This window comes from Perca fluviatilis, chromosome 16 (genome assembly GCF_010015445.1).
Source record: "Perca fluviatilis chromosome 16, GENO_Pfluv_1.0, whole genome shotgun sequence".
Lineage (NCBI taxonomy): Eukaryota > Metazoa > Chordata > Actinopteri > Perciformes > Percidae > Perca > Perca fluviatilis.
This window is the reverse complement of record NC_053127.1, coordinates 635,987-663,746: the sequence shown is the minus strand read 5'-3', so window position 1 is coordinate 663,746 and position 27,760 is coordinate 635,987. Positions and strand designations below refer to the sequence as shown.

The following is a 27,760-nucleotide window of genomic DNA, read 5'->3' as shown; positions in this document are numbered from 1 at the left end:
ATGGTTAAACCTCATTGGCTCTTACCTGTGTATCTCCATGTGAACTTCGTCCACAACAATCCCACCAATCAGTACCAAAACCTCCCAGTTAGAGAGGAAATGATCTAACATATTCTTTATAAAACCTCCCAGTTAGAGAGGAAATGATCTAAACATATTCTTTATAAAACCTCCCAGTTAGAGAGGAAATCATCTAACATATTATTTATAAAACCTCCCAGTTAGAGAGGAAATGATCAAAACATATTATTTATAAAACCTCCCAGTTAGAGAGGAAATCATCTAACATATTATTTATAAAACCTCCCAGTTAGAGAGGAAATTATCTAAACATATTATTTATAAAACCTCCCAGTTAGAGAGGAAATGATCTAAACTTATTCTTTATAAAACCTCCCAGTTAGAGAGGAAATGATCTAAACTTATTCTTTATAAAACCTCCCAGTTAGAGAGGAAATGATCTAAACATATTCATTATAAATCTTTACAATCATTCCCTAAAAGAACCAAGCAGGCCTGTCTTGTTGCTCCGTCCACATCTTGTTCAGAACTTGATATTTTGTTTGTTGCAGATAACAGAGTGTGAGAACGCCAACACACCACCTCCATTAGGCTCTATCATGGAACCTTCCGTTGATCCAGACTACTGTTGAACTGATTTACTGTTGGTTTGTTTCAGATTCTCCCGGTCCTCCATCGATCCGTCTGAACTCTAACCTTCTGACCAACCAATCCAAGGTGGTTCTGACCGCTGACTCCGCCTTCTCCCTCAGCTGCCATGGTAACCTTTCGCTGCATTGGACCACCACGGCGTTCCGTCTGCAATTCCTGGACCCACTGCCGAACCCGGTGGAGGTAACGAGCTCGAACCCCAGACACACCGGGACATACCGCTGTGGGTACACCAACCAGAGCCTGCAGCACCTGCACACCTGGGTACACCTGTATGTCAAAGGTAAGATCCTCCCTTTGGACTATACAAATTACATTTGTGCCATAAAACTGAAACAAAACTTCTTAAGTATCAAACAAAAATCACTCACTGAAGCAGAATACCGTGAACGTAACCCTTGTGTTGTCTTCCCATCGACGATGCAAATCTTTCTTTTTCTGGGTCCAAATTTACACTTTTTTTTCAATGTTTTGGTCATCTTTTTTAAACATTCTTTTATCAATTATTTTTCAAATGCTGTAAAATTTAACAAAACACCCAAATTCCATGAAAGTAGTGAACTGATCCTGTATTGTGAAGAGCGTTGTAAGGAACCATCATCGTTATTATTTTTGATAATTTGTTTGAAAGAAACCAAAATATTTTTGCTATAAAAACTTTTTGAAAATGGGTCAAATTTGACCCAAGGACAACAGGAGGGTTAAAAATAAAACTTATAACTTGCAAACAAACTATTTGGGTGATGGTCCTTCATTTGTTTGGTTTAGGGTTCAGGTTAGAGTTAGGGTTAGGTTAGGGTTTGGGTTTAAATGTAATTTAGTTTCCAGTTCTGACACAACCAAACAACACAACATCTCGTAACCAAGCTAGCAACGTACTAGCGGTGTAAGAAAAAATCGATACACTTGAGTATCGCAATATTTTATTTTACAATACTGTATCGAGTTTCAAAAACGCAATATCGATTTTTTTTTTTTATCGTGTTTTTGCAACACAAAACATATCATGTATTGGATGTACGCTGTGTAGGAATAGTGCAATAAGTTTTTTATTGACATAGACAGATGTCTTTTTCAGAGTGCACATAATGTGTTATGTATTGTGACAGGAGATGTATTTTATTATGTTATTATTATTTTATTAAATTATACTTTAAAAAATCCCAATATATTGCCTCAGGCACAGTATCGAAATATATTGCAATATATTGAATCGTGACCCATGTATCGTGATACGTAGCGCCAGAGTCTTGCCAATACAGACCTACAACATACAGCACAGACAGGTAGAGCTGCAAAGATTAATGGATGGTTTTCGACTATTAAATTAATCTCCAACTATTTTGATAATCCATTAATCAGTTTGAGTCATTTTTGATGATAAAATAGGTAAACTTAACAGGAAACAGGAAACTGAAGATCTTTGAGTTGTGGACAGAACAAGACATTTGAGGACGTCATCTTGGGCTTTTTGGAAACACTGATCCACATTTTTCACAATTTTCTGACATTTTATAGACCAACAAATGAATCCACTACATGTGTAGCCATTACATCTTTCTTCGATAATTGCTCAACACTAATTTTAAAGTAACGTTAACATGCGGACTATTGGGTAAATAATGAGTCCAACATGTGATTATCAAACTTTCCTCAACAGTAGCACCTTATTAGTTACTGATTGGGCTGTTTGTGTCTCTACTGTCTTCTTGATTAGTTAGAGCGAACACACGATGAGACCATTTTCTTGCAATGGTTTATGAAGCTGGAATCAATAAAAAATACTCAAAATGATTGATCGATTATCAAAATAGTTGGCGATTAATTTATTAGTTGATAACTAATCCATTAATCTTTGCAGCTCTAGTGTCTCCATAGACTTGTTCATGACTTACCTGCTGCTAACAATAGTTTTTGTAGCGTTCATCATGTGATAACTAACCATTTCCCATAATGCCCTTCTGTCAGACACGGCGCAACCCTCCAGTGTTTTCGTCGTCCCAAACAACCTGCCAGACATGAGGGAGGGCCGGGATTTCCTGTTCAGGTGTATGCTGACAGACCCGTCCGTCAACAACCTCACCCTCCAATCATCGGACAGCAGAGGGGGCAAGGTGCAGGACCTTCCCTCGAGCATGGACGTGACCTTTGACCCGCAGAAAGGAGCGCTGATCCGAGACGTGCAGATGTTATTTACAGGACACTACGTCTGTTCAGGCTGGAGGGATGGAAAGCAGTTCAGATCCACAGCTGTACACCTGTTTGTGATCCCCAGTAAGACCTGTCTGTCTGTCTGTCTGTCTGTCTCTCTGACTGTATGCCTGTCTGTCTGTCTGTCTATCTGTGTGTCAGTCTTTTTGTCTGTCTGTCTCTCTGTCTGCCTGTTTGTCTGTCTGCCTGTCTGCCTTGCTGTCTGTCTCTCTGACTGTCTGCCTGTCTGTCTTTCTGTCTGTCTCTCTGACTGTCTGTCTGTCTGCAGGGCTTCGACATCCCCCTTTTCTGTCTGTCAGTGTGGATGAATCGGTCCGTCTGAAAGGAGAGCAGTATGACATCACCTGTATAACCAGTAACCCCAACCACTTCTACAACATCACCTGGACACACCCGAAAAAAAAGGTCAGAGGTCACCTGGACACACACAGACACAAACACAAAGGTCAGAGGACACCTGGACACCTACACACACACACAAAGGTCAGAGGACACCTGGACACACCTACACACACACACAAAGGTCAGAGGTCACCTGGACATGCCTACACACACACACACAAAGGTCAGAGGACACCTGGACACCTACACACAAACACAAAGGTCAGAGGACACCTGGACACCTACACACAAACACAAAGGTCAGAGGACACCTGGACACACCTACACACAGACACAAAGGTCAGAGGACACCTGGACATACCTACACACACACACAAAGGTCAGAGGTCACCTGGACATGCCTACACACACACACACAAAGGTCAGAGGACACCTGGACACCTACACACAAACACAAAGGTCAGAGGACACCTGGACACACCTACACACAGACACAAAGGTCAGAGGTCACCTGGACACACCTACACACACACACAAAGGTCAGGGGTCACCTGGACACAACCACACACAGACACAAAGGTCAGAGGTCACCTGGACACACCCACACACACACACACACACACACAAAGGTCAGAGGTCACCTGGACACACCTACACACAGACACAAAGGTCAGAGGTCACCTGGACACACCCAAACACAGACACAAAGGTCAGAGTTCACCTGGACACACCTACACACAGACACAAAGGTCAGAGGTCACCTGGACACACCCAAACACATACACAAAGGTCAGAGGTCACTTGGACACACCCACACACACACTCTAAGGTTAGAGGTCACCTTGTGTCTCTGCTGCATTGTTAAGGTTAACGATGTCATGTATAATTTCTCCCTAATTTAAACATTCCTGTTGGAATTAAAACGTTTCTCTACTTTTATTTTGAAAAGCCATCGTGACATGTTCATCATTTCTTTTAATTTACGCAGTTTAACTTCACTCGCTGACTATTAAAGATTCAAAACTTGTGTCGTTTTTGGTACCAAAAAAGTATATGTTGCAAGTATTCTGACTTCCTGTCTTGATGTTGATTGGCCGTTTGTTCCAGATGCTGAATGTCTCAGTCAGCCATCTCTATAGCAACAAGCGGCTGTACATCAACAGCACGGTGGCGGTGGCGGCCGTCGGCCGGGAACACAGCGGAGACTACACCTGTACGGCCGTCAACGAAGCCGGAGTCGCCACGGCAACCACGCGGCTCACAGTTGTGGGTAAGAGAGTCTTAATGGAAACATAAAATGTATATATATATATATATATATATATATATATATATATATATATATATATATACTGCTTGTCTCTCCTACTTGGGTGGAGTGATTTGTATAGTCACAGCATGTACAACAAGCAAGGTCACATGAGACACAGCCATCTTCTAACTGTAAACATACTGGGTACTATATTCTCAGAAGGCGAAGCACTGCTACTCTCTGCTACTTGGGCGGAGTGATTTCCACGCAGCACCTGTGAAGCCCCGTGGTGAGGAGCAGAGAGTAGCAGTGCTTCGCCTTCTGAGAATATAGTTCCCTGTATGTTTACGGTTAGAAGATGGCTGTGTGTCATGTGACCTTGTTATTAGTACACGCTGCGACTATACAAATCACTCCATGTAAATAGGAAAATGTTGGCTTTATTTTGTACTTTTCCGGTTGCTGTCTACCGAGCCAGTCAAAAATAGTCGAGGGAGGTGAGTAGACGGAAATGAAAATGGCGGATAGCGTAAACACCAACAGCTACAGTGAGTTGTTAAAACTAGTGCTGTCAAACGATTAAAATATTTAATCGCGATTAATCGCATTGTCATAGTTAACTCACGATTAATCGCAATTAATCACACATTTTTATCTATTTTAAATGTCCCTTGACTTCTTTTTGTCCCATTATATTTTCTCATTTTAATGCTCTTATCAACATGGAAAAGTGGATTGGCTTGCTTTGTGCAAATTATTTTTTTATTGAAATGTAAATGGAATGGAAATTGATTTATTTGAAACAGGGACAATGCACAAATAAACATTAAACTTGTTAAACAAGAGAATATGTCTTGGGCCAGGTTATAGCAACAATTGCTAATTTCCACCTGTAGTCCCTGAGCAGGTAAACAACAAGGTAAAACCAGGTAGAACAACAAGGTAAAACCAGGTAAACAACAAGGTAAAACCAGGTAAACAACAAGGTAAAACCAGGTAAAACAACAAGGTAAAACCAGGTAAACAACAAGGTAAAACCAGGTAAAACAACATTGGCATATATATACGTAGTGGTCAATTTCACACCAACATTCACACTTGGAGCTAATAATCTGTCACACAGTGTAACACTGTTACCTCCATTTTCCACTGCAGATAGTACTGCCCAGAGCCATAGAGATATATGTCTTTCTCTATCACTCTGGTACTGCCTCACGCGAGCGTGGCTGGTCGTCAAAGCGACTGCCGTGGGCATAGTTTGGTAGCGCTGCATTTCCCCATAGACAGTTTCCCCCGACTCATTTCCTGGTTGTCCTTCTCCATAAACTCAAGTAGAGGGGTAAGTTTTCCTGCTCCAGGTTTCCCACCGTGGTCAGAAAGAACAGTGGAGACTCTTTGGTTCTCTCACTATGACTCTAGAGTCACTACTCGCTCCGAAGCTAAGCGCCGTGACGAGTCTACTAGCTATGCGGCTCACAAGCCCAAACAAGTGTGTGCGGCCGGTGCGGCCGTGGCGTGTGTCTGTTTTGTTTCTGGTCTGCGAAATACCCACCATTCAATCACTACTATTGGCCAGGCGTCCAAGGTAATGTAACCCCATTTGTTCAGGTCCTATCCCCTGACCAATCGGCTATCCTAACCTTAACCACTCGAGGTGAAATGCCTAACCGCAACCAATCGAGCTGCTTCGTACGGTGTGGCCATATTGGGATTTGTAATTTTGCTTCCGGTCTAGCTAGATCCAAAAGAACATTCATCTTGCGCTAAAAAAATTGACGTCGTTAAAATGAGTTTGCGTTAACGCCGTTAATAACGCGTGAAACTGACAGCCCTAGTTAAAACCTTTCTTTTTAGTAAACTCTGTGAACACAACCAATGTTGTCAGTGCTGAGATCATGTGTAGAGCCCCTGGTGATACTTGGAGCAAAGTCTCATGTTGTGTGGAGCCGTCTTAGTGTTTTAAAAATAGTGATTTTGATGCAATCATAGTAGTGCCCCTAGCACTCCCATTCAAAAGGCCATTTGACCAAAAAACGAGAATACGGTCAATCTTAAAAGTGGCGTTTCCGTCCTAAATATGCTTTAAAATGAAAGTTTGACACGGGTAAATTCACAAAAAGAACCTAGGTTGCATGTTGGCGAGAGTTACGCTTGTGAAGATCATTGTAAGGCACCATCCACGATAGTTTCTTTGACAATTTGATTAAAAGAAACCCAAATTTCTGATATAGGAACTTTTTGAAAATGGGTCAAATTTGACCCGAGGACAACAGGAGGGCTAAAACTTTAGGAACAAAATAACAATCGTGCCTTTTGGACGTTTTAGAAATCTTTTTTTTCAACCTGCAAACTTCTACTTTTACACAACTGAACTTCCTTTTGCATATTAGCCTAAAGATTATTCATCAATATGTTTTCAGAAAGCTTTCTATGTTTCTATGTTTCTTTGTTTCTTGTGATTAGTTTTCTGTGTTGTAATCTGACTCGATCGCGTGACCCGCCCCTCAATGATCTCTAGAGTGTAAATAAAGGTTGAATGAATGAAACAAAAAGATGGATTTTTGTTCTTTTTTGGATGTTTTTGCAGTTTTTTAAATCTTTTTGTCATTTCTTTGAGGTTTTTGTAGCATTAGGATGAACAGACTGAATGAAACATTTTCTGTCTCTCTCTCTTCTTCTTCTCCTTCCTCTCCAGATGCTCCGTACCTGAGGATCTATCTGCAGCGAGCTAACGCTAACGTTAATGCTAACACCAAGCCCACAGAGATCAATGAGGACCCTATGGCTAATGTTAGCAGGATGCTAATGGAGGAGCAAGCAGAGCCAGAAGCTAATATTAGCAGCAATTTGCTGGCAGTGAACGGGGAGCGAGCCACTAACGTTAGCAGCAATGGAACGGACGTTAACGGCGGCGCTAACGTTAGCGGCAGCAGCCTAGTGGAGGTGTACGAAGGTAAAGATGTGATGCTGACCTTTGTGATGGAGGCGTATCCTCCAATCAGGAGCCAGCACTGGACCACAACAACACACAACAACAACGACACGGTGTACCAGGAGAGCTACGCTGCTAACGGCTACAGGTTAGCATACTGACAGGGTTAGGGGTATTGTTGGTGTTAAGGTGGTATTGTTGGTTTTAAGGTGGTATTGTTGGAGTTAAGGTGGTATTGTTGGTGTTAAAGTGGTATTGTTGGAGTTAAGGGGGTATTGTTGGTGTTAAGGTGGTATTGTTGGAGTTAAGGTGGTATTGTAGGTGTTAAAGTGGTATTGTTGGTGTTAAGGTGGTATTGTTGGAGTTAAGAGGGTATTCTTGGTGTTAAGGTGGTATTTTTGGTGTTAAGGGGGTATTGTTGGTGTTGAGGTGGTATTGTTGATGTTAAGGTGGTATTTTCATGTTGCAGGTCGGAGGCCAGTTTGCTGCTGCACCGTGTGCGCCAGGAGGATCGAGGTCGATACTCATTCCACTTTAGTAACTCTTTCTTTAACGGATCGCAGAACATCAACCTCCGAGTTTACCGTAAGAAGATTTGACTCCTTCCTTCCCTTTTCTTCTTCTGATCATCTAATGATCTACTTTAAATTGGTTTGAAAAAGTTAGATTTACAGACTAAACAATGTCTGTCAAATTTAAAAGAGAGTGTCACTATGTTTCCATCCACTGGTCAGAAGAATTATCTGAAGTTCCCTAAAAACATTCATGGAAATAAAGCCGGAGAAAGTGTGATTCCATCTAATGGCTTTAAAGTGAATAAAAACGTGTCTGTCTGTCTGCCTGCTTATCCGTCTTTATGCCTGCTTGTCTGTCTGTCTGTCGCTCAAAATTGAAGCTGATATTAGGAAACAAAGTTTTCTAAATGCCAAAATGATCTCCCCGTCTAGCTACACATGATTCATGTTGTAAACGTTGTAATAGTGTTCATGTGCCAACTGATAGCAACATATTGAGTTATAATAAGATGACAACACATCGCTATGATGATGCAGATGCACGTGTCTAAAATAGCAGTTATATTTCAATTATAAATTAAATATAAAAAGTCTCTTGTCTCCTTGTTGGTCCTTTTATATCGGTCTCTGTTAACACCCGCCATCTCTGAACAGAAAGAGGAAATGACTTAAACTTATTCTTATTGGTTTTATGGCTGGTTCCAACAATAAAATGACCTAAAACGTAATCGCAATTCATTATTTAACGTTTCCATCAGAATTTATCACATACACCATTTACTTCTTAAGAGAAAATCTGATTCAACATACAAACTTTGTCGTTATTCATGAAATTCAATCAAAGTAATTGTTTCCATTTACTTAATTTGCCTCAAAACATGCGTATGGAAACATGGTTAGAGAGAGAGACAGGTAGTTCCCATAGACAGTATATATAATGGACCAGACAGAGACCAGTGAAGGATATTAGAAGTCTCTTTCCCGGTGCTGGCTGAGCGTTACTGAGCAGCCTCCAGCTGAGCTTGAAGACGTAGATGTGACGTGAGCAACCTGTCTGAAAGTGTTTAGCCTTCTGGTAGCTGTGCCGAGAGAAATCTCAATCATTCCCAATCTTACAGAGACGGAGAGCGTAGGTATATGTAAGGAGATAACATAGACACAGGCTAATTACTGATCACTAACATGCTAGTTAACATTAGTCATTACTGATCACTAACATGCTAGTTAACATTAGTCATTAAACCTAAACAGCTAATGGAAGTCCAAACTGCCTGTGAGCTTCTCCTGTACTATACTGTAATTCCTCTACTGTGTGACAGTAAGTCTCGTGGTTATGAGCCAATCGTTAGCCTATTGTTATAAAAGCATCTGCTACGGAGCCATAACATGAGGTACAAGGTAATGGAGCCTTTTATACATTGTTGTGTTTCTTTAGAAATAAACAACGGAAAAATAGAGTCTTTAAACGCTTCAGATGGAAAGTTATTCACTGTCAAAGTGGCGCCAAAATGAATGGGAGTCAATGGGATACTAACAGTGGGTAAGTGCTTGTTAGCATCAAAATGGCGCCATAGGAGCTACGCTCTGTGGAAGTTGGCTCACCCCCTTGGTAGTTCCCTCTTCCTTTTATCTTCCTTCTCTTTCTTCTCCTCCTTAATGCTGCAGCTTCTCTGTTCTTATTCTGATTATTAAATAATCTGAAAGCTTTAAGTCTGTCATATATTTAATGTTAGTCTGTCAGCTTTTCTTACCTCATTTGTTATTTTTGTGTTTTTTGTTGCACTTTTCATCTTCCGAGTTTAGGAAATATAAAAAATAAAATGTTTCTTTCAGGTTCTCCGAGCGTTGACATCAGTCAGGAAAACAACACTCTGACCTGCAGCAGCTCTGGATACCCATTACCCACAATCTTCTGGTACACCTGCCCCGGTGTCCAGGACACGTATGTACCACTACATATTCATAGATAGATAGATAGATAGATAGATAGATAGATAGATAGATAGTAGGTGGTACGGTTCATGAAAAAACACCCGAACCGCTCGGTTCGCTAGTCTCGGTTCGGAGCGTGTGTGTACCGCACGGTCCGTCAGTACACTGTTAAGCTGCACTAACCTCTTACTGCCGTAGTGCCCACTTTCGACACCTATGTTAAAACACTTACTGGAAATGACGAGCGGGATGGGCGTGACAAACGCAACCCATGGCAGCTGATTGGACGATTGCGTCACATGGGTCTGGCTGGTCCCTAATTTCAAAACAGACTGTCATGGCGGCTCGTTCAGAATACGATCTCATATTCTACTAAAATAGTTCACCGAAACGTGTTTCTGAAAACATTTTAAGCGAGAAATAGGCCATGCAGTTGCTGAATCTGTCTTCATTTCAGATTGACAAAGGTCAGTTTAAAAGATTTTCGTCAGATTTTGAGAGACACCGAGCCGACCGCTCCTCAAGTGGAGTGGGGCGCCGCTGCTGCAGGTCACGTCACGTCACCTGCAGAGATGTCCAGTGGGAGAGAGGCTGCCCAGAGCTGGAGGATGCGCCAGCGTCGTTTATAGTCTGGTGTGCGGGAACATTTGGGATTTCACGTTACCTATATGGAAATAAAACAATATAGAACTGCCACTGTGTGCACGTTTTGTGCAACATGCATTCAATATGCTAATTTTAGCTATATGTTGAAGTATATTCTGGAGTGTTAAAGAAAAAATAAGAAACCGTACTGAACCGAAAACCGTGACCCTAAAACCGTGATACGAACCGAACCGTGGGTTTTGTGAACCGTACCACCCCTAATAGATAGGCCTTCAGACTTTTCTGTGTGCAATCGTTATGGAAAGATTCAGGATTTATTGTGTAAAATGGACATTTTAGATAAAGACATTGTTTAGGTTGCTTAGGTCGTGAATTTGCTAAATTCACATTAAACTAAAATCCAAACTGTCTTTCTATCTATCTGTGATGTGTGCTCTGCTTTAGATCTGTTTTTACTGAAACAAACAGATGTTTGAACGTTGAGCAATAATACAAATTATAATAAACTTTATTCATAATATTCAAAACAATTGTTACAAGATTTACTTTACACAAGGAAACAATTCTGAACTAAAACTAATAACTATATATTTAAAACTATGTGGAGAATGATTACCAAGCGTCCTGACCTCTGCAGGTGTGGAGACCTCTCCACCTATCAGGTGTCTCCGGCTGATGTCACATCTCAGCTGGAGGCGGAGCAGGAAGTGAAGAAACAGCTGATGCTCCCTCCATCACCTGATGATGTCACTGCGGAGTGTGTCGCTGACAATCAAGTGGGAGCGTCTCGCCGCGTATTTAATCTCCGTAAGAATTTAAACATGTTTAAAGGAACACGCCACTGTTTTATGAAATAGGGGTTATTCACCGTCTTCCCTTTGTTAATAGAACGACAGGAGGGTACTGTATGTTGACGGAATTTGGGGGGTTTTCAAGTGCTGCGTGATACAGTATCTCTGCGCCAAAGCAGCAGTGCTTTGCCTGTACTTCCACCAAATATAGTCCCAAGTCAATGCCTAGGAAATCTTCACAAGACGTAATTAGGTTTGTTGTTTTTGTTGTTGGGGTCACTTTTACTCACAACATGCTAACCGGCAACAAAGGATTTCATTCACTACGCTAAGCTAAGCTAGTGGTCGGGCTGCCGGACTAAGACAATGCATGCACTGATACAAAAATGTGTTTGCCCACCTACAGTATCTACATCTAGGAGAGACGGTGAATAACCCTATTTCAACAAACGGTGGAGTGTTCCTTTAAACCCCGTATGTGCCTGAAGGCGTCATTGTGTTGATGTTTAATAGATGTGGTGTTGTGTTGTGTTCAGGTTCTGCAGGAACTCCGGGAACGTCGTTAACTCTGGCTCTGATTGGAGCTCTGATTGCTGTGGCCATCCTCTTCCTGCTCATATTGTTCGTCAACTGGATAATGGTACCAACGTTCTCTACAACTCTCTACACGATGAAATATAAAAGTTAATATTGTCAGCTGATGCTTTAGTTAGTTTAAATGCTCAAAACCCAATTTTGGCATAATTTTGACTGTACTTTTGACATTTTTTTCAGCCCTTTTTCGACACTTCTTTTAATGATTTGTCTTTTTGTTTTTGAAGCTTTTTTGGATGGAACTAGATAATAACTCAACCAGGTGTTTTATTATGTATGTTTTATGTTATTTTTTAGTTTCTGAGGAATATGGCAATATCTTAATCTGAATCTTGTGGACTCTGATTCATTCAGTCATCTCTTCATTACAAGATAACATGTTTCTCCTCCTCTTCTTCTCCTTCCAGAAACCCCGGTACGAGATCCGCTGGAAGATCATCGAGAGCACCGAGGGAAACAACTACACGTTCGTGGACCCGACCCAGCTTCCTTACAACCAGCGCTGGGAGTTTCCTCGAGACAAACTCCGCCTCGGTACCACACAGACAGGATGAACTAACCCTAACCCCCTAACCCTAACCCTCGGTACCACACAGACAGGATGAACTAACCCTAACCCCCTAACCCTAACCCTCGGTACCACACAGACAGGATGAACTAACCCTAACCCCCTAACCCTAACCCTCGGTACCACACAGACAGGATGAACTAACGCTAACCCCCTAACCCTAACCCTCGGTACCACACAGACAGGATGAACTAACCCTAACCCCCTAACCCTAACCCTCAGTACCACACAGACAGGATGAACTAACCCTAACCCCCTAACCCTCTAACCCTCAGTACCACACAGACAGGATGAACTAACCCTAACCCCCTAACCCTAACCCTCAGTACCACACAGACAGGATGAACTAACCCTAACCCCCTAACCCTCTAACCCTCAGTACCACACAGACAGGATGAACTAACCCTAACCCCCTAACCCTAACCCTCGGTACCACACAGACAGGATGAACTAACCCTAACCCTTTAACTCTAACCCTTGGTTAGGATGAACATTAAACTCTAAACACAATCACCTCCACATGTTTTATATTTCTCTGTTTCTGTCACTCAAACAAATCAAACCGTCGCCTTCAAACATTTCAGGGACGGATCTATTGTGCCGTCGTCAGTCAGAGGGGCCGTCGGCTTCATTTTGGCTGATTTGACTTGTATAATCAGACTCAAATGACCAATCTGATTGGTGGAGAGCTATCCAGGACACAGGGAGCGGGATGAGCGTGACTAGAGTCTCTCAAAATCTGAATAAAATCTTTTAAACTGACCTTTGTTGATCTGAAATGAAGACAGATTCAGCAACTTCACAGCCTATTTCTTGTTTTCAGAAACATGTTTCAGTGAACTATTTTAGTACAATATGAGATCGGATTCTGAACAAGACGCCATGACAGTCTGGCTTTGAATTTGTTGAGAAAACAAACCCACGTGATGCGTTCGTCCAATCAGCTGCCGGTTTACATTTTTGGGCGACAATACAGATGAGCGGTGTGTTCTGAGGAACTTTTTGACCAACTTGGGAGAGTGATCAGTCACACTGGCTTTACTACCGAGGGTCGGCCGTCTGGTTGGTGTGTGTGGTTGGTGGGTCTGGTGGGTGTGTCTGGTGGGTGTGTCTGGTTGGTAGGTCTGGTGGGTGGGTCTGGTTGGTGGGTCTGGTTGGTGGGTCTGGTGGGTGGGTCTGGTTGGTGTGTCTGGTTGGTGTGTCTGGTGGGTGGGTCTGGTTGGTGGGTCTGGTTGGTGTGTCTGGTTGGTGTGTCTGGTTGGTGGGTCTGGTTGGTGGGTCTGGTGGGTGGGTCTGGTTGGTGTGTCTGGTTGGTGTGTCTGGTGGGTGGGTCTGGTTGGTGGGTCTGGTGGGTGGGTCTGGTTGGTGGGTCTGGTTCGTGTGTCTGGTTGGTGGGTCTGGTGGGTGGGTCTAGTCGGTGGGTCTGGTCGGTGGGTCTGGTGGGTGTGTCTGGTGGGTGTGTCTGGTTGGTGTGTCTGGTGGGTGTGTCTGGTTGGTGTGTCTGGTGGGTGTGTCTGGTTGGTGTGTCTGGTTGGTGGGTCTAGTTGGTGGGTCTGGTTGGTGGGTCTGGTAGGTGTGTCTGGTGGGTGTGTCTGGTTGGTGGGTCTGGTGGGTGTGTCTGGTTGGTGGGTCTGGTTGGTGGGTCTAGTTGGTGGGTCTAGTTGGTGGGTCTGGTTGGTGGGTCTGGTTGGTGGGTCTGGTGGGTGTGTCTGGTGGGTGTGTCTGGTGGGTGTGTCTGGTTGGTGGGTCTGGTTGGTGGGTCTAGTTGGTGGGTCTGGTTGGTGGGTCTGGTGGGTGTGTCTGGTGGGTGTGTCTGGTTGGTGGGTCTAGTTGGTGTGTCTGGTTGGTGGGTCTAGTTGGTGGGTCTAGTTGGTGTGTCTGGGCCTTTAAGCAGCCCTCATGATGTCTTCCGGTCAACCGAGCAACTTATTGTTTGGGCCGAAATTTCCACATTTTGTTGTTCTTTTTCTACACTTTTCTGAACGTTTTTGTCGATTTTATTCAAATAGTTTTTCACTTTTTGGGCGCTTTTTTTTATGATGTTTTGTCAATTTTTAAGTTTTTGTCACCTTTGGTGATGTTTTGAAGTTTTTTTTGTCAGTTTTTCCAATTTGTTTTTTATAGTCACTTCTTTTAGCGATCAAAAAGAGATGTTTTTGTTGATTTTTTTTCCAGCGTTTTTGGAGTTTTTTCCAACATTTGTCACATTTTTCAAAATTCTTTTGTCATATTCTGATATAGAAAGAGTCAGATTTGACCTGAGGACAACAGGAGGAATAATAGTTGCCAACTAATCCATTAATCTTTGCAACTCTAGTTACGGTTGTAATTACTCAACTAATCAACCCAACATACACAGATCTGACATGCATTGACATACATGACATACATTTCAAAATAAAAGTCATTAAAGTCTGTTTCTAACGGCTCAAACTGAGAGTTGGATGTAAACAAAGATGGTGGATTTACTGTGTTTGAGTGTGAGCGTCTCTTTGCCCCTCTCTCTGTCTGCCAGGCGCTGTTTTGGGCTCGGGGGCGTTTGGGAAGGTGGTGGAGGCGACCGCATACGGTCTGGGATCAGACAACGCCACCCGCGTCGCCGTCAAGATGCTCAAACGTAAGTGTCACATTATCACACAGATAACTCTGACAAACTGTTGTTTTCACTGTAAATATGGGAAATATTTCTGGTTTCTCTGCATGCATTTCTCTGTATTACAGTTTTATGAAACTTTTGCACACTAACAGTTGTACGTTTGTATGTTTGTCTACGTATGTCCTTTGGTTGGTATATATGGTATATATAAGGCCTTGTATGTTTTATATAAGGTATATATATTATATATAAGCAGTGGTTAAATTGGCTTTTGTAGGGAGGGGGAGCCTTTATTTACGGGGAATGGTCATCATTCAAAATCGCGCCATAAAATGACTTAATGTGTTTTTACACCAAAGGGGCACTTTTTCCAGTATTAATGTGTAAGGTAGGGTTGATTAGTTATTCAAACAAAGAGAAATACTTTACAATTCACTTACTTTATTATTATTTTTTACCTTTTATAGGCTAATGTTAACAGGCAGGCAACGGATTTCACCCTTGGGAAATGTATGAAATTGAACACGTTTGAAAATATTGGTTGGCAAATTTGTAAAAATCTTTTTAAACAAGAAAATTATGTTGATTTAAGAGAATCAGAAACCACTATTATAGCCTTTTTAACAGTGATTGGCTTGCCCAGCTTGTTAATAGCCAGTGTATGTTCATTTTGTAATATTCTATTTATTTACATTTTCCAAATTAAACAAGCAAACAAACAAACAAACAGGGCTCAGATGCAGCTATTGCCAGTTGTTACAGTCACACTTAGTGCAGCGGTAGGAGGAAAGGTTGTTGATACAGGAACATAATTAGCTTACTGTATTTTAGCTTTTTTGAAGTGAGTTAGGAATGGGTTCCAAGAACGGGAAAACGTGTCCCTTTGACTGGTGCGGAGTTTTTCCATTTGTATTATGGATAGCATATTGGTGATCCATACCTGAAAGGAGGGAGGAGAGGGAGACTTCCATTCCCTCAATATCAGTCTCTTGGCAACTATCAGTCCCAGTACCAATGGTTGTAGTTGGAATTGCCCTTGTTATTTGTGAGCAGCCAAGAATAGCAAGTCCAGGCTCGAGCTGAAGGGGCCTCTGATATGCTTTGGAATACCAGTCAAATATTTTAGACCAAAAGTTTGTCAATGAGGAGCAGGACCAAAAAGCATGGGACAATGTGCCCTCTGACACCTTACATCTGTCACACACTGGGGAAACTGACGGATATATTCTATGTAATCTGACTTTGGAATAGTGTAAATGATGGACAATCTTAAATTGAATTAATTGGTGTCTACTGTTTATAGAGCAGGAATGAATCTTAGACAAACAGGTGTTCCACATGGATTCAGATAGCTCCACATTTAACTCTTCTTTCCAAGTATCCCTAGTTTTCACAGTGTGCGCAGCAATACAGTCATCAAATAAACGTACAATTCTCAAAATAAGACGCTTGGAGAAAGGAGGGCTCTTACAAATATCATAAATTTCAGTGTATGTTCATTTTAGCTTCCAGTTTGTTAGATGGCACCAACATTTGGTCTAATCATAACTGGCCTGGCAACCCAAAGGCCAAGGTTTTGCTTCCAGATTTGTGTGCTGACTTAAGATGTGGGTGTAGTGTAATTGGTAGCGATGGTGCAATGCTGTATGATGAGGAATCCGCTGACACTGTTTCTTGATTATAAAGGTTTATTTACATCAAAAGAATTCAGCATCAAATTACAAGCCCTGCAGAGCTCGGAGAGGACAGCTTCTCAGAAATCTCAAAAGTCACTCTAAAGTTCTTTGTGTGTGGACCACATGTGTATATTCCATGAATTGGGGTGGGATCGATAACTGACCAATGGCTTCAAGCCAACTGGCTCTGTCTAAGGGTCCATTGATAATGCATCCCAGATGTCTTCAGAGAAGTGTCCAACGAATGTAGGCTAAAGTTCATCTGGGTTTCTTTGTTACCCAAAACTTAAGACAAAGTTTATAAAAAGTCCGTTAGAAGTCCAGATACTACATGGGGGTCTGGGGGTCCTCCCCCAGAATTTGTTTTAGCATTAAACACTTAATTTCCTGCATTTTGGTGAATTTGTATGCACCTATTTCTACCTTTTTCTGAATAAATTTCCCAGCAAACACATTCCCTTTAGGGAACGTTCCCTAAAGGTTCTCTGAAGGTAATACCTTTAGGGAACCTTCCCAGAACGTTCCCTAAAGGTAAAATATTTTGGAACCTTCAGCTAACCTTCCTGGAACGTTCTCTTAAAGTTGTTTTTGTTGAACTTTTAAAGAACCTTTAGGGAATGTTCCCTAAAGGTTCTCTTAAGGTTATTTTTTTTACCTTCAGCTAACCTTTAAAGGTTAGTTTTGTAGAACCTTGAAATAACCTCCAGGGAACGTTCCCTAAACCTTTAGCATATTCCCTTAACACGTTTCTGACTGCAATTATACTTGTTACAGCGAACCTTCCCAGAACCTTTAGAGAACCAAACTTTCAACTAAAGATTAGTTGAAACTAACTAAAGATTAGTTGAAACTAACTAAAGATTAGTTGTAAAACATTAACCTTAAGAGAACCTTTAGGGAACGTTCCCTGGAGGTTATTTCAAGGTTCTACAAAACTAACCTTTACAGAACCTTTGGGGAACGTTCAGAGAAGGTTAGTTGAAGGTAAAAAAACATTAACCTTAAAGTGATGGTTCGGAGTAATTTCACCCTAGGGTCCTTTGCACCATGACCTCGAGCCAAACACCCCCCCAGAAGTTTTTTTCAGCTGGGTCTAACATTGGGAGAGTTAGCGTAGAGTAGCGTTAGTCGCTGAATAGCTTAGCGCAGGGGCTAATGGATCCGAAGTGTCTCTTAACATTACCCCACTAATAATGCCGAAATGATACCAAAGGTCTACACTAGTATATATAGGTTATGCACTCATAAAACGATGGATTGTAAAGGTTTGTAAGTACACCAAGAGGTTATGTAAATAACACTTGCCTGCTGGCTTCTGCTCTCTGCTGTTGTTGTTGCTGCTGTGAGAGCGAGTGCTTAGGGACATCTACAAATTACAACACCGAAAAGGATGCAACAAAAATATTTTTTAATTTAACTTATTTTTTAAAGTAAGTGCTGTAGTATAACTAGCAGGAGACAAGTAATAATTGAGGTAAGTTTGGAGACATTACCTTATTTAATCATTAAATTAATAAATATTTTTGTTGCATCTCTTTTCGGTGTTGTAATTTGTAGATGTCCCTAAGCACTCTTACTGCCCGGTAGTAACAGCAGCAGCAGCAGAGAGCAGAAGCCAGCAGGCAAGTGTTATTTACATAAACTTCTGGTGTACTTACAAACTTTACAATCCATCGTTTTATGAGAGCATAACCTATTTGTACTACTGTAGACGTTTGGTATCATTTCGGCATTATTAGTGGGGTAATGTTAAGAGACACTTCGGATCCATTAGCCTCTGCGCTAAGCTATTCAGCTGATAACGCTACGCTACGCTACGCTAACGCTCCCAATGTTCGACCCAGGTGAAAAAAGCTTCTGGGGGGGGTGTTTGGCTCGAGATCATGGTGCAAAGGACCCTAGGGTGAAATTACTCCGAAACATCACTTTAAGAGAACCTTTTAGGGACCATTCCCTGGAGGTTATTACAAGGTTCTAAAAAATTAACCTTTACAGAACGTTTAGGGAACGTTCAGAGAAGGTTAGCTGAAGGTTCCAAAATATTTTACCTTTAGGGAACGTTCTGGGAAGGTTCCCTAAAGGTTTTACGTTCAGAGAACCTTTAGGGAACGTCCCCTAAAGGGTATGTGTTTGCTGGGAACCTCCGTAAATGTGCATATGACAATTATTCACCTCAGTGATACATTATTCATTTAAAAAATGTTTGAGCAAGATTTTTGCTCATGTCCAAAACTTTGTGCACATTCAAAATATAACTCATCCCATCTGTGCTCTCTGTGATTTGGAGGAGTCATGCTATTTTGTGAAAAATAAAGTTATAATAGGCTATTAGCCTACAAGAATAAAGTCACTATATTTCAGAAAATAATCTACCTGCACCGTAATCTGCTATGCATTACGTGATTGGTCTGCTGATACGGTAGATCTCAGACCTTCTGACAGACACAGAGCCCCGTTTGAAACACAGAGCCCCGTTTGAGACGTTTCGGGAAGTGGCTGTACGCTGCTGGTGGAAACCCGAAATTTAGGGCAGAAATACACGGAGCACAAATGCGACACATCCGCAGCATGTCGCCAGCAGAGCTCATCCATAAACCTGAAGCTGCCCAGCTTTTTACAGCGAGAGTGGACACAAAGCGACATCCAGTTTCATATTTGTCAGTCAACTTTTCAAAAATACATTCGGGGCTACACCCAAAACATTCGGGCTGAAGCCCCGGCAAAATGTTTGATGTTGAATGAGACGGAGCTGAGCTCCGGCAGGGTGTGTTGTGGACCTAAGGAGGCGGAGCTGTGCTCCGGTGCGCTCCGGCCCAATTTAACCTCTGTATATAAGGGATATATAAGGTATATATATGGTATATATAAGGCCTTGTATGTTTTATATAAGGTATATATGAGCCTCACATGTATTTCTTCCATGTAATCTGTATTTAAATTATATATAATGTTATATACAAACTAAACTAAAATTAAAACATGAGCACATCCCGCTGTGTTCCAGCGAGCGCTCACTCAGAGGAACGGGAAGCTCTGATGTCCGAGCTGAAGATCCTCGGATATCTTGGTTACCATGACAACATCGTCAACCTGCTGGGCGCCTGCACTCGAGGAGGTGACCACGGTTTAGAACAATGACCAAATATAAATCTTCACCACCACAGAGGCAGAGACGTGACTGTGACCTCTCTCCCCCATCAGGCCCCATGTTGATGATCACAGAGTATTGTAGTCATGGCGACCTGCTCAACTTCCTGCGGGCTCGCGCTCAGGACTTCATGGCGTCCATGTTGAGCGTGGACGAAGTGAAGGGCGAGGTTTTCTATAAGAACAGCCGGCTCCGGAGGTCTGAAGATTTATCTCCTTATAACCACTCAAACTGACCAATCTGTGATGTAATAGTGTCATGGTTGTTATATTTTGTATTTCCTGTTTTATTTTGTAGTCTCTGTTTCTCCCTTGTCATGTCTTGTCTTACTGTCTGCCCCTCACTGCCTCAAGTAAAGTGTTACTGAATTTTTTACCGTATTTGGCAGCTGGCGGGTGTAAATGTAAAGCCGTGACTATAAGTATGAATGATGTCATTGTGTTGCAGTGACAGCGGGATCTCGTGCTGCTCAGAGTATCAGGAGATGCTGCCGGCTCTGAGTCCGGGACAAACCCACCTGGGTAACAACCTAAACTCATGTGAACTCACCTGTAGTCTCTGAAATCAGCCCTGTCTTAACTTACTGTGTGGTGACTGTCTGTCTCTCAGGTGTGCATGACCTCATGAGGTTCTCCTACCAAGTGGCACAGGGTCTGGACTTCCTGTCCACCAGGAATGTAAGAACACACACACACAAATACACAAATACACACACAAAAATACACACACACAAAGACACACAGACACACACACATACACACATACACACATAGACACACACACACATAGAGACACACACACAGACGCACACACACACATATTCACACACACATACAGAGAAACACACACAGAGACACACACACATACACATACACACACGCACACACATACACACACACAGAAACACACACACTCACACAGAGACACACAAACACACACACACACACACACACACACGCCTGTCTTTCTGGACCACCATCAACATAACACATTCTCGAGCCCTGAACACCAACTTAAAGGGTAACCGCTGTGTTCTCCACCCTGGACTCTCTGTCTCCATGTCTGAGTGTCTGATGTGAACAAAAATCTGTGAAACTGGTCCAGTATTAAACCAGAACCAAGCTGTAATTTAACCCTACAGGACTAATGTTCAGCAGCAGTTAGAGTCACTAGAAGTTCTGTTGTTGCTGCTGACAGACTCACATTATTATTCTAAGTCTCTGACAACATTATGGGATGGATCCCTACAGAGATAGACCTTTTAGTTAAAGAGTAAGATCCTTTTAGTTTAACATGAAACAGCCCAACTGTTTTAAAACCTTTCTAACAGTGCCTGTCTGTCTGCCTGTCTGTCTGCCTGTCTGTCTGTCTGTCTGTCTGTCTGTCTGTATCTCTGTCTCTCTGTCTCTCTGTCAGTGTATCCACAGAGATGTAGCAGCCAGAAACGTCCTGCTGACTGATCGTTGTGTTGCAAAGATCTGTGACTTCGGTTTGGCACGAGACATTCGCAACGACGACAGCTACATCGTGCAGGGAAACGTTAGAGAAACAACAATCATTTACCTTTCCAATCCTCTACTTGTCCAATCATATACCTCTACAATTATCTACCTTTCCAATCATCTACCTGTCCAATCATATACCTGTCCAATCATCTGTTACCTTTTCCCAGGTTCCTTAATTTAAACAAACAGATAAATAGATACTCAGCCTTTTACTGGAACAAATTTAGAAAATAAATCTTACTAAATCAAACTGATCGTCAGAATATTTGACTTTCAAACTCAGCACAAACCTTCATACTCAATTTGAGAGTCAAACACTCAGATGGTTAGTTTGATTTATTACAATTTAGCAGAATCAGGTGAAACAGGCTTTTATTTTGACAACTTGCCGTGTGTTTTACTGTGACAGGCTCGTCTGCCAGTGAAGTGGATGGCTCCAGAGAGCATCTTCCAGTGTGTTTACACCGTCCAGAGTGACGTCTGGTCCTACGGAGTCCTGCTGTGGGAGACCTTCTCTCTGGGTAACCACAGCAACCCAGACACCCCCTCAGCCAATCATGTTATAGCTCTGATTTGGGCCATTTTCTGTACCCATGAATCCATCATTATAGAACTGTGACATCACAGTGATGTCACATATAAAAGTATCAACCAACACCTCCAAACCACCCAAGAAAATGGGCAGTGTGTTACCACTAGAGGGAGCCGCCACTAGAAACATAAATATAGGGTTAGAGTCAGGACTACTACGGCCACTAGAGGGCGCCGCCACTAGAAACATTAATATAGGGTTAGAGTCAGAACTACTACGGCCACTAGAGGGCGCCGCCACTAGAAACATTAATATAGGGTTAGAGTCAGAACTACTACGGCCACTAGAAACATTAATATAGGGTTAGAGTCAGAACTACTACGGCCACTAGAAACATTAATATAGGGTTAGAGTCAGAACTACTACGGCCACTAGAAACATTAATATAGGGTTAGAGTCAGAACTACTACGGCCACTAGAAACATTAATATAGTGTTAGAGTCAGAACTACTACGGCCACTAGAAACATTAATATAGTGTTAGAGTCAGAACTACTACGGCCACTAGAAACATTAATATAGTGTTAGAGTCAGAACTACTACGGCCACTAGAAACATTAATATAGTGTTAGAGTCAGAACTACTACGGCCACTAGAAACATTAATATAGGGTTAGAGTCAGAACTACTACGGCCACTAGAAACATTAATATAGTGTTAGAGTCAGAACTACTACGGCCACTAGAAACATTAATATAGTGTTAGAGTCAGAACTACTACGGCCACTAGAAACATTAATATAGTGTTAGAGTCAGAACTACTACGGCCACTAGAGGGCTCCGCCACTAGAAACATTAATATAGGGTTAGAGTCAGAACTACTACGGCCACTAGAAACATTAATATAGGGTTAGAGTCAGAACTACTACGGCCACTAGAGGGCGCCGCCACTTGAAACATTAATTTAGGGCAGAATGAAGCTGGAACAAACCACTTATGGGGGAGTTTTTCAGGGAGGACAGACTGGAAGTTCTCTGATTGGATCATCTGTAATTGTGTTTACCTGTTAACAGGTAAGAGTCCGTACCCAAATGTTGCCGTGGATACCAACTTCTACAAGATGATCCAAGATGGCCGCCATATGGATCAGCCGGACTTCGCTCCAGCAGAGATGTGAGCAGACAGACATCAGTGTTGATAAAGTTATTTTGACTGTGACTAGATTTCAGGTGGCATGCAGGGCATATGTCCCCCCCAACGGGTTGTGGTTCTGGAGAAGTTGAATCTGTCAAATCTTTATTACATAATTGAAGGAAAAACAAAACCAAAGGCACTTAATGAAATCCCAAAGTTGAAAGTCTAACACCTACCCAACGAACAAATATCCATATAGTCTGATTTTCAGATCCATTACTACTTCTCACCAGTTTAACCCTAATCCAGGGGTCGGCTATCTTTTAAATATTACTTTATAAAATACTTTTAGATAATCTTTTAAAGGGCAATTTTAAAATGTTCTTCTAAATCAGTGTGCCATCTCAGCATTAAGAGCCCGCTCAGGCAGTTTTTAATTCTTCTGTGCCGCATTCTGTGAATAAGGCCACAAGGACTATGCAGAGGACCAGCAGAGATGTGAGCAGACAAACATCAGTGTGAATTAAGTTATTTTGACTGTGACTAACCGGAAAGGCATAGATTGGTTGGGGGTATGTCGTTTGGGTGCGGGGATATGTCGTTTCCCCCCTCCCCAATAATTAGAAGACATAGATCTGTTGAAAGACAACCCACTACCCAAAAGAAGTCAAATTAACTATTTAAAGGCATCAAAACATGAACATATCCTTCTTAGGGCTGTCACCGGTCACATGACTGGCTTCTCTGAAAAGTTGAGTCTGTCTCAGTTAGTGACAATCCGCACTTCAGTCACATCCACAGCAAACCACACACACACACACACACAGCAAACCTGAAACGGCACGTTGAACTGAAGCAACATACGGAAAAAAAGAACTATGAACTTAGTTCAAAATGTTGAAGTATTAACTATGACCTGAACTAGTGTTAGGCTATGATTCTGACCCAGCAAACAGAGAAACAAACACGGACCAGGAGTATGATTAACAACAATTATTTTTAATGAATATTCAGTTCTTTGGGTGTCCAAGGAAAGCAAACGCAGGGTAGGTTGGCTCTGGGCTGGATAGAGGCTGAGGCAGGCAGGCAGAGGAACGTCCACAACTGTCATGCAGTAATCCAAACGAGATGGTTGGAGTGAAGGAGTGAAGGAGTGAGCTGGCAGCAAGGCACACTACGGCAGCAGGTCTCGCAGTGTAGGTCTGAACAGGAACAAACAAAAGGACATTAGCAAAAAACAAAGTAACAACGCAAAGACAAAAACTAGCTGACTGATTTTAACTTGGGAGCTTAGTTACCACACTGGTAGACACAACAATCTGTCCCCGAGGAGAGCCAAGCCCAGGAATATATACTGCAGGTTAGCTGAGTGGGATTGCCAGCAGCTGCGCAGAGAGGTAGATCCCCAGCCACGCCCCCTGACCTACTTCCAGGAGAGTAGTCAAACACCCATACAGACACCCAACACACAGTGGGGACAAACACACATACACACACCACGGACACAGTGGGGACAAAACAAAGGGAGAGAGGCACACAGAAACGGGGAGAACAGCTGCCCACATAACAACTAGTTCATTTTAAAATTTGTGAACTGAACTTTGAACTAGTTCATGTAGAAAGTGAACTTTCCCAACACTGTCAATTACAGTATTGAAGGAAAAACAAAAAGCAAATAATTTGAGAAACACTGCTCTAAAGGTCCTCTTTGTCCTTGTCCTCTTGTCCTCTCAGTGTTAATAAAGTTATTTTGTCCCTCAGTGTTAATAAAGTTATTTTGTCCTCTCAGTGTTAATAAAGTTATTTTGTCCTCTCAGTGTTAATAAAGTTATTTTGTCCTCTCAGTGTTAATAAAGTTATTTTGTCCCTCAGTGTTAATAAAGTTATTTTGTCCTCTCAGTGTTAATAAAGTTATTTTGTCCTCTCAGTGTTAATAAAGTTATTTTGTCCTCTCAGTGTTAATAAAGTTATTTTGTCCCTCAGTGTTAATAAAGTTATTTTGTCCTCTCAGTGTTAATAAAGTTATTTTGTCCCTCAGTGTTAATAAAGTTATTTTGTCCTCTCAGTGTTAATAAAGTTATTTTGTCCTCTCAGTGTTAATAAAGTTATTTTGTCCTCTCAGTGTTAATAAAGTTATTTCGTCCTCTCAGGTATAAGTTGATGAAGCTCTGCTGGAGTCTGGAGCCCACTGACAGACCGACCTTTAAGATGATTGGTCAGCTCATCAGCAGGCTCCTCCCCTCCGCCGGTGACTCATCGCCACATCACAGCCCCCAGGTGAGACGCTCAAAGTGCCATCTTTATTTTCTTGTTTTGGTGCTTTTGGGCGTTTGTTCTTCCCGCTGTGTTCGTATGTGTCTGGTAGAAATAATCAGGGGACATTTCTGTGTCACAAACAGTAGCAACAAAGAAGATGGCCACAGCTAAAATGCTACGTTCATTATTCTAACGTCTGTGACCTGACCTGTCTCTCTTCTTCTCTCCACAGTCGCCGTACAAGAACGTGGCTGAGTTCAGAGAAGAAGAAGAGGAGGAGGAGGTCAGAGGCGCTCTGAAGAGAGAAGAAGAAGAAGGTCATTAACGCATCATCATCTCTCATTCCCCCTGCTCTGGTGTTTCCCCTCTCATTCCCCCTGCTCTGGTGTTTCCCCCTCATTCTGCTCTGCTCTCATTCCCCTGCCTGGTGTTTCCCTTCTTATTCCCCCTTCTGGTGTTTCCTTCTTATTCCCCTTCTCTCTCATTCCCCTGCTCTGGTGTTTCCTCTCATTCCCCCTGCTCTGTGTTTCCCCCTCTCATTTTCCCCTGCTCTGGTGTTTCCCTTCTTATTCCTTCTCTCTCATTTCCCTGCTCTGGTGTTTCCCCCTCTCATTCCCCCTGCTCTGGTGTTCTCTTCCTTTCCGGTGCTCTGTTTCCTCTCCCATTCCCCTGTTCCTCCTCTCTATTCCCCCTGCTCTGGTGTTTCCTCCTCTCATCCTCTGCTCTGCGTGATCCCCTCTCTATTCCCCCTGCTCTGGCGTTTCCTCTCCTCATTCCCCCTGCTCTGTGTTTCCCTTTCTTATTCCCCCTTCTCTCTCCATTCCCCCTGCTCTGGTGTTTCCCCTCTCATTCCCCCTGCTCTGGTGTTTCCCTTTCTTATTCCCCCTTCTCTCTCATTCCCCCTGCTCTGGTGTTTCCCCCTCTCATTCCCCCTGCACTGGTATTTCCTCCTCTCATTCCCCCTGCTCTGAGTTTCCTCCTTCATTCCCCTGCTCTGTCTCCTCTATTCCCCCTGTTCTGGCATTTCCCCTCTCATTTCCCCTGCTTCCGCGTTTCCTCCTCTCATTCCTCCTGCTCTGGCATTTCCCCTCTATCCCCCTGCTCGGTTTTTCCCCTCATTCCCCGCTGCTTCCCGCCTCTCCTTCCCCCTTGCTCTGGTGAACCCCCCTCTCATTGCCCTTGCTCTGGTGATCCCCCTTCATTGCCCTTGCTCTGGCTGCCTCTCATTCCCCCTGCTCTGGCATTTCCCCCTCATTGCCCTTGCTCTGGTGTTTCCTCCTCTTATTCCCCTGCTCTGGTGTTTCCCCTCTCATTCCCCCCTGCTCTGCGTGTTCCCCCCTCTCATTCCCCCTGCTCGGGTGTTCCCCCCTCTCTCATTCCCCTGCTCATGCTTCCCCTCTCATTCCCCCTGCTCTGCGGTTTTCCCCCTCCTCATTCCCCCTGCTCTGGCGTTTCCCCCTCTCATTCCCCCTGCTCTGGCGTTTCCCCCTCTCATTCCCCCTGCTCTGGCTGAAAAGCAGTTCAGAGAAATAAGAAGATAAGTCAAGCGGTAATAAGCAGCTAATAGCTAAAAGCAAATGGGAAAAGGTCTTGAAATTAGATTTAAAATTCCTAATCATAGAATCTAATGTGGGATGGGAGGCTGTTGTTAGGAGACAGTTCTGACTCCGCCTCCTGCTGATCCTCTCAGATCGCCATGACGACAGCGACGACAAAGAGGAGGAGGAGCCGATGATGAAGAACATCTACCAGCTGTCCTGATCGTCTCATCCAATCAGAACCTGTCCCTCTGACTCCTGCTGTCTCCAATAAAGATGTTCAAAATGAAACTTTAGTCACACATTTAGAGTATACAGTTACAGCATTAAATCACACACCAGGACGGTTAATTCCTCAATATATGTTTACAGAAAAGTCTGAATAGTTCAAGAGAAAAGCTATATATATATATATATATATATATATATATATATATATATATATATATATATATATATATATATATATTCTAGCTTTATATCTGGATCACTCTATCGGATCGGAGCTGATATTGGCATTTTTTAGCGGATCGGGGATCGGCATTTACCCTGTGTGTGTGTGTGTGTGTGTGTGTGTGTGTGTGTGTGTGTGTGTGTGTGTGTGTGTGTGTGTGTGTGTGTGTGTGTATATAGACATCTTCATCACAAGTCCAAACAGTTCCACTTAAAGGTGCCCTGCCACACGTATTTTATGACTTTGTGGTAATGTCTGAAGGTCTACCATGGACTCTGTAACCTTGGTTACCTTGTTTCAAGCCATTCTAGTGTGGCATAGAAAGCCTGCAGGAAGACTCGATTTCTGCCAGTTCTCATTAATATTCAACAAGCTAAGCTGTTTGAATCTGATTGGGTAACAGCTAGCCAATGAGAGCCTGGCTGTCAGAATCCTTTACCCAGCCCACATTCACCACATAACACAAGCACATGGACCTAACAGATTTAAAAAAATGCAAGTAAAAATGG

At 42.6% G+C, this 27,760-nt stretch overlaps 1 protein-coding gene across 1 annotated transcript; it reads left to right on the top strand.

Moving 5' to 3' along the window:
- On the top strand, nucleotides 1-27,093 carry LOC120544220 (macrophage colony-stimulating factor 1 receptor 2-like). Its single transcript, XM_039777844.1, has 22 exons — nucleotides 1-39; nucleotides 613-955; nucleotides 2,641-2,946; nucleotides 3,152-3,288; nucleotides 4,333-4,495; nucleotides 7,173-7,557; nucleotides 7,879-7,994; nucleotides 9,758-9,866; nucleotides 11,100-11,269; nucleotides 11,790-11,893; nucleotides 12,255-12,381; nucleotides 14,931-15,032; nucleotides 19,692-19,802; nucleotides 19,889-20,033; nucleotides 20,283-20,356; nucleotides 20,445-20,512; nucleotides 21,252-21,374; nucleotides 21,750-21,861; nucleotides 22,943-23,042; nucleotides 25,154-25,280; nucleotides 25,492-25,576; nucleotides 26,950-27,093. The coding sequence occupies exons 1-22, from the start codon at nucleotides 1-3 to the stop codon at nucleotides 27,018-27,020; spliced, it is 3,117 nt and encodes a 1,038-aa protein (XP_039633778.1). The 3' UTR covers nucleotides 27,021-27,093.
- The last annotated feature ends 667 nt before the right edge of the window (nucleotides 27,094-27,760 follow it).

What these genes read in the sequence shown, in the direction of transcription:
- LOC120544220 (XM_039777844.1), top strand. Translation starts at nt 1, where the DNA reads ATGGTTAAACCTCATTGGCTCTTACCTGTGTATCTCCAT. An exon ending in TCCGGGACAAACCCACCTGG is followed by an intron (nt 20,357 to 20,444) that starts GTAACAACCTAA and finishes TCTGTCTCTCAG; the next exon opens with GTGTGCATGACCTCATGAGG. An exon ending in GTGGGAGACCTTCTCTCTGG is followed by an intron (nt 21,862 to 22,942) that starts GTAACCACAGCA and finishes ACCTGTTAACAG; the next exon opens with GTAAGAGTCCGTACCCAAAT.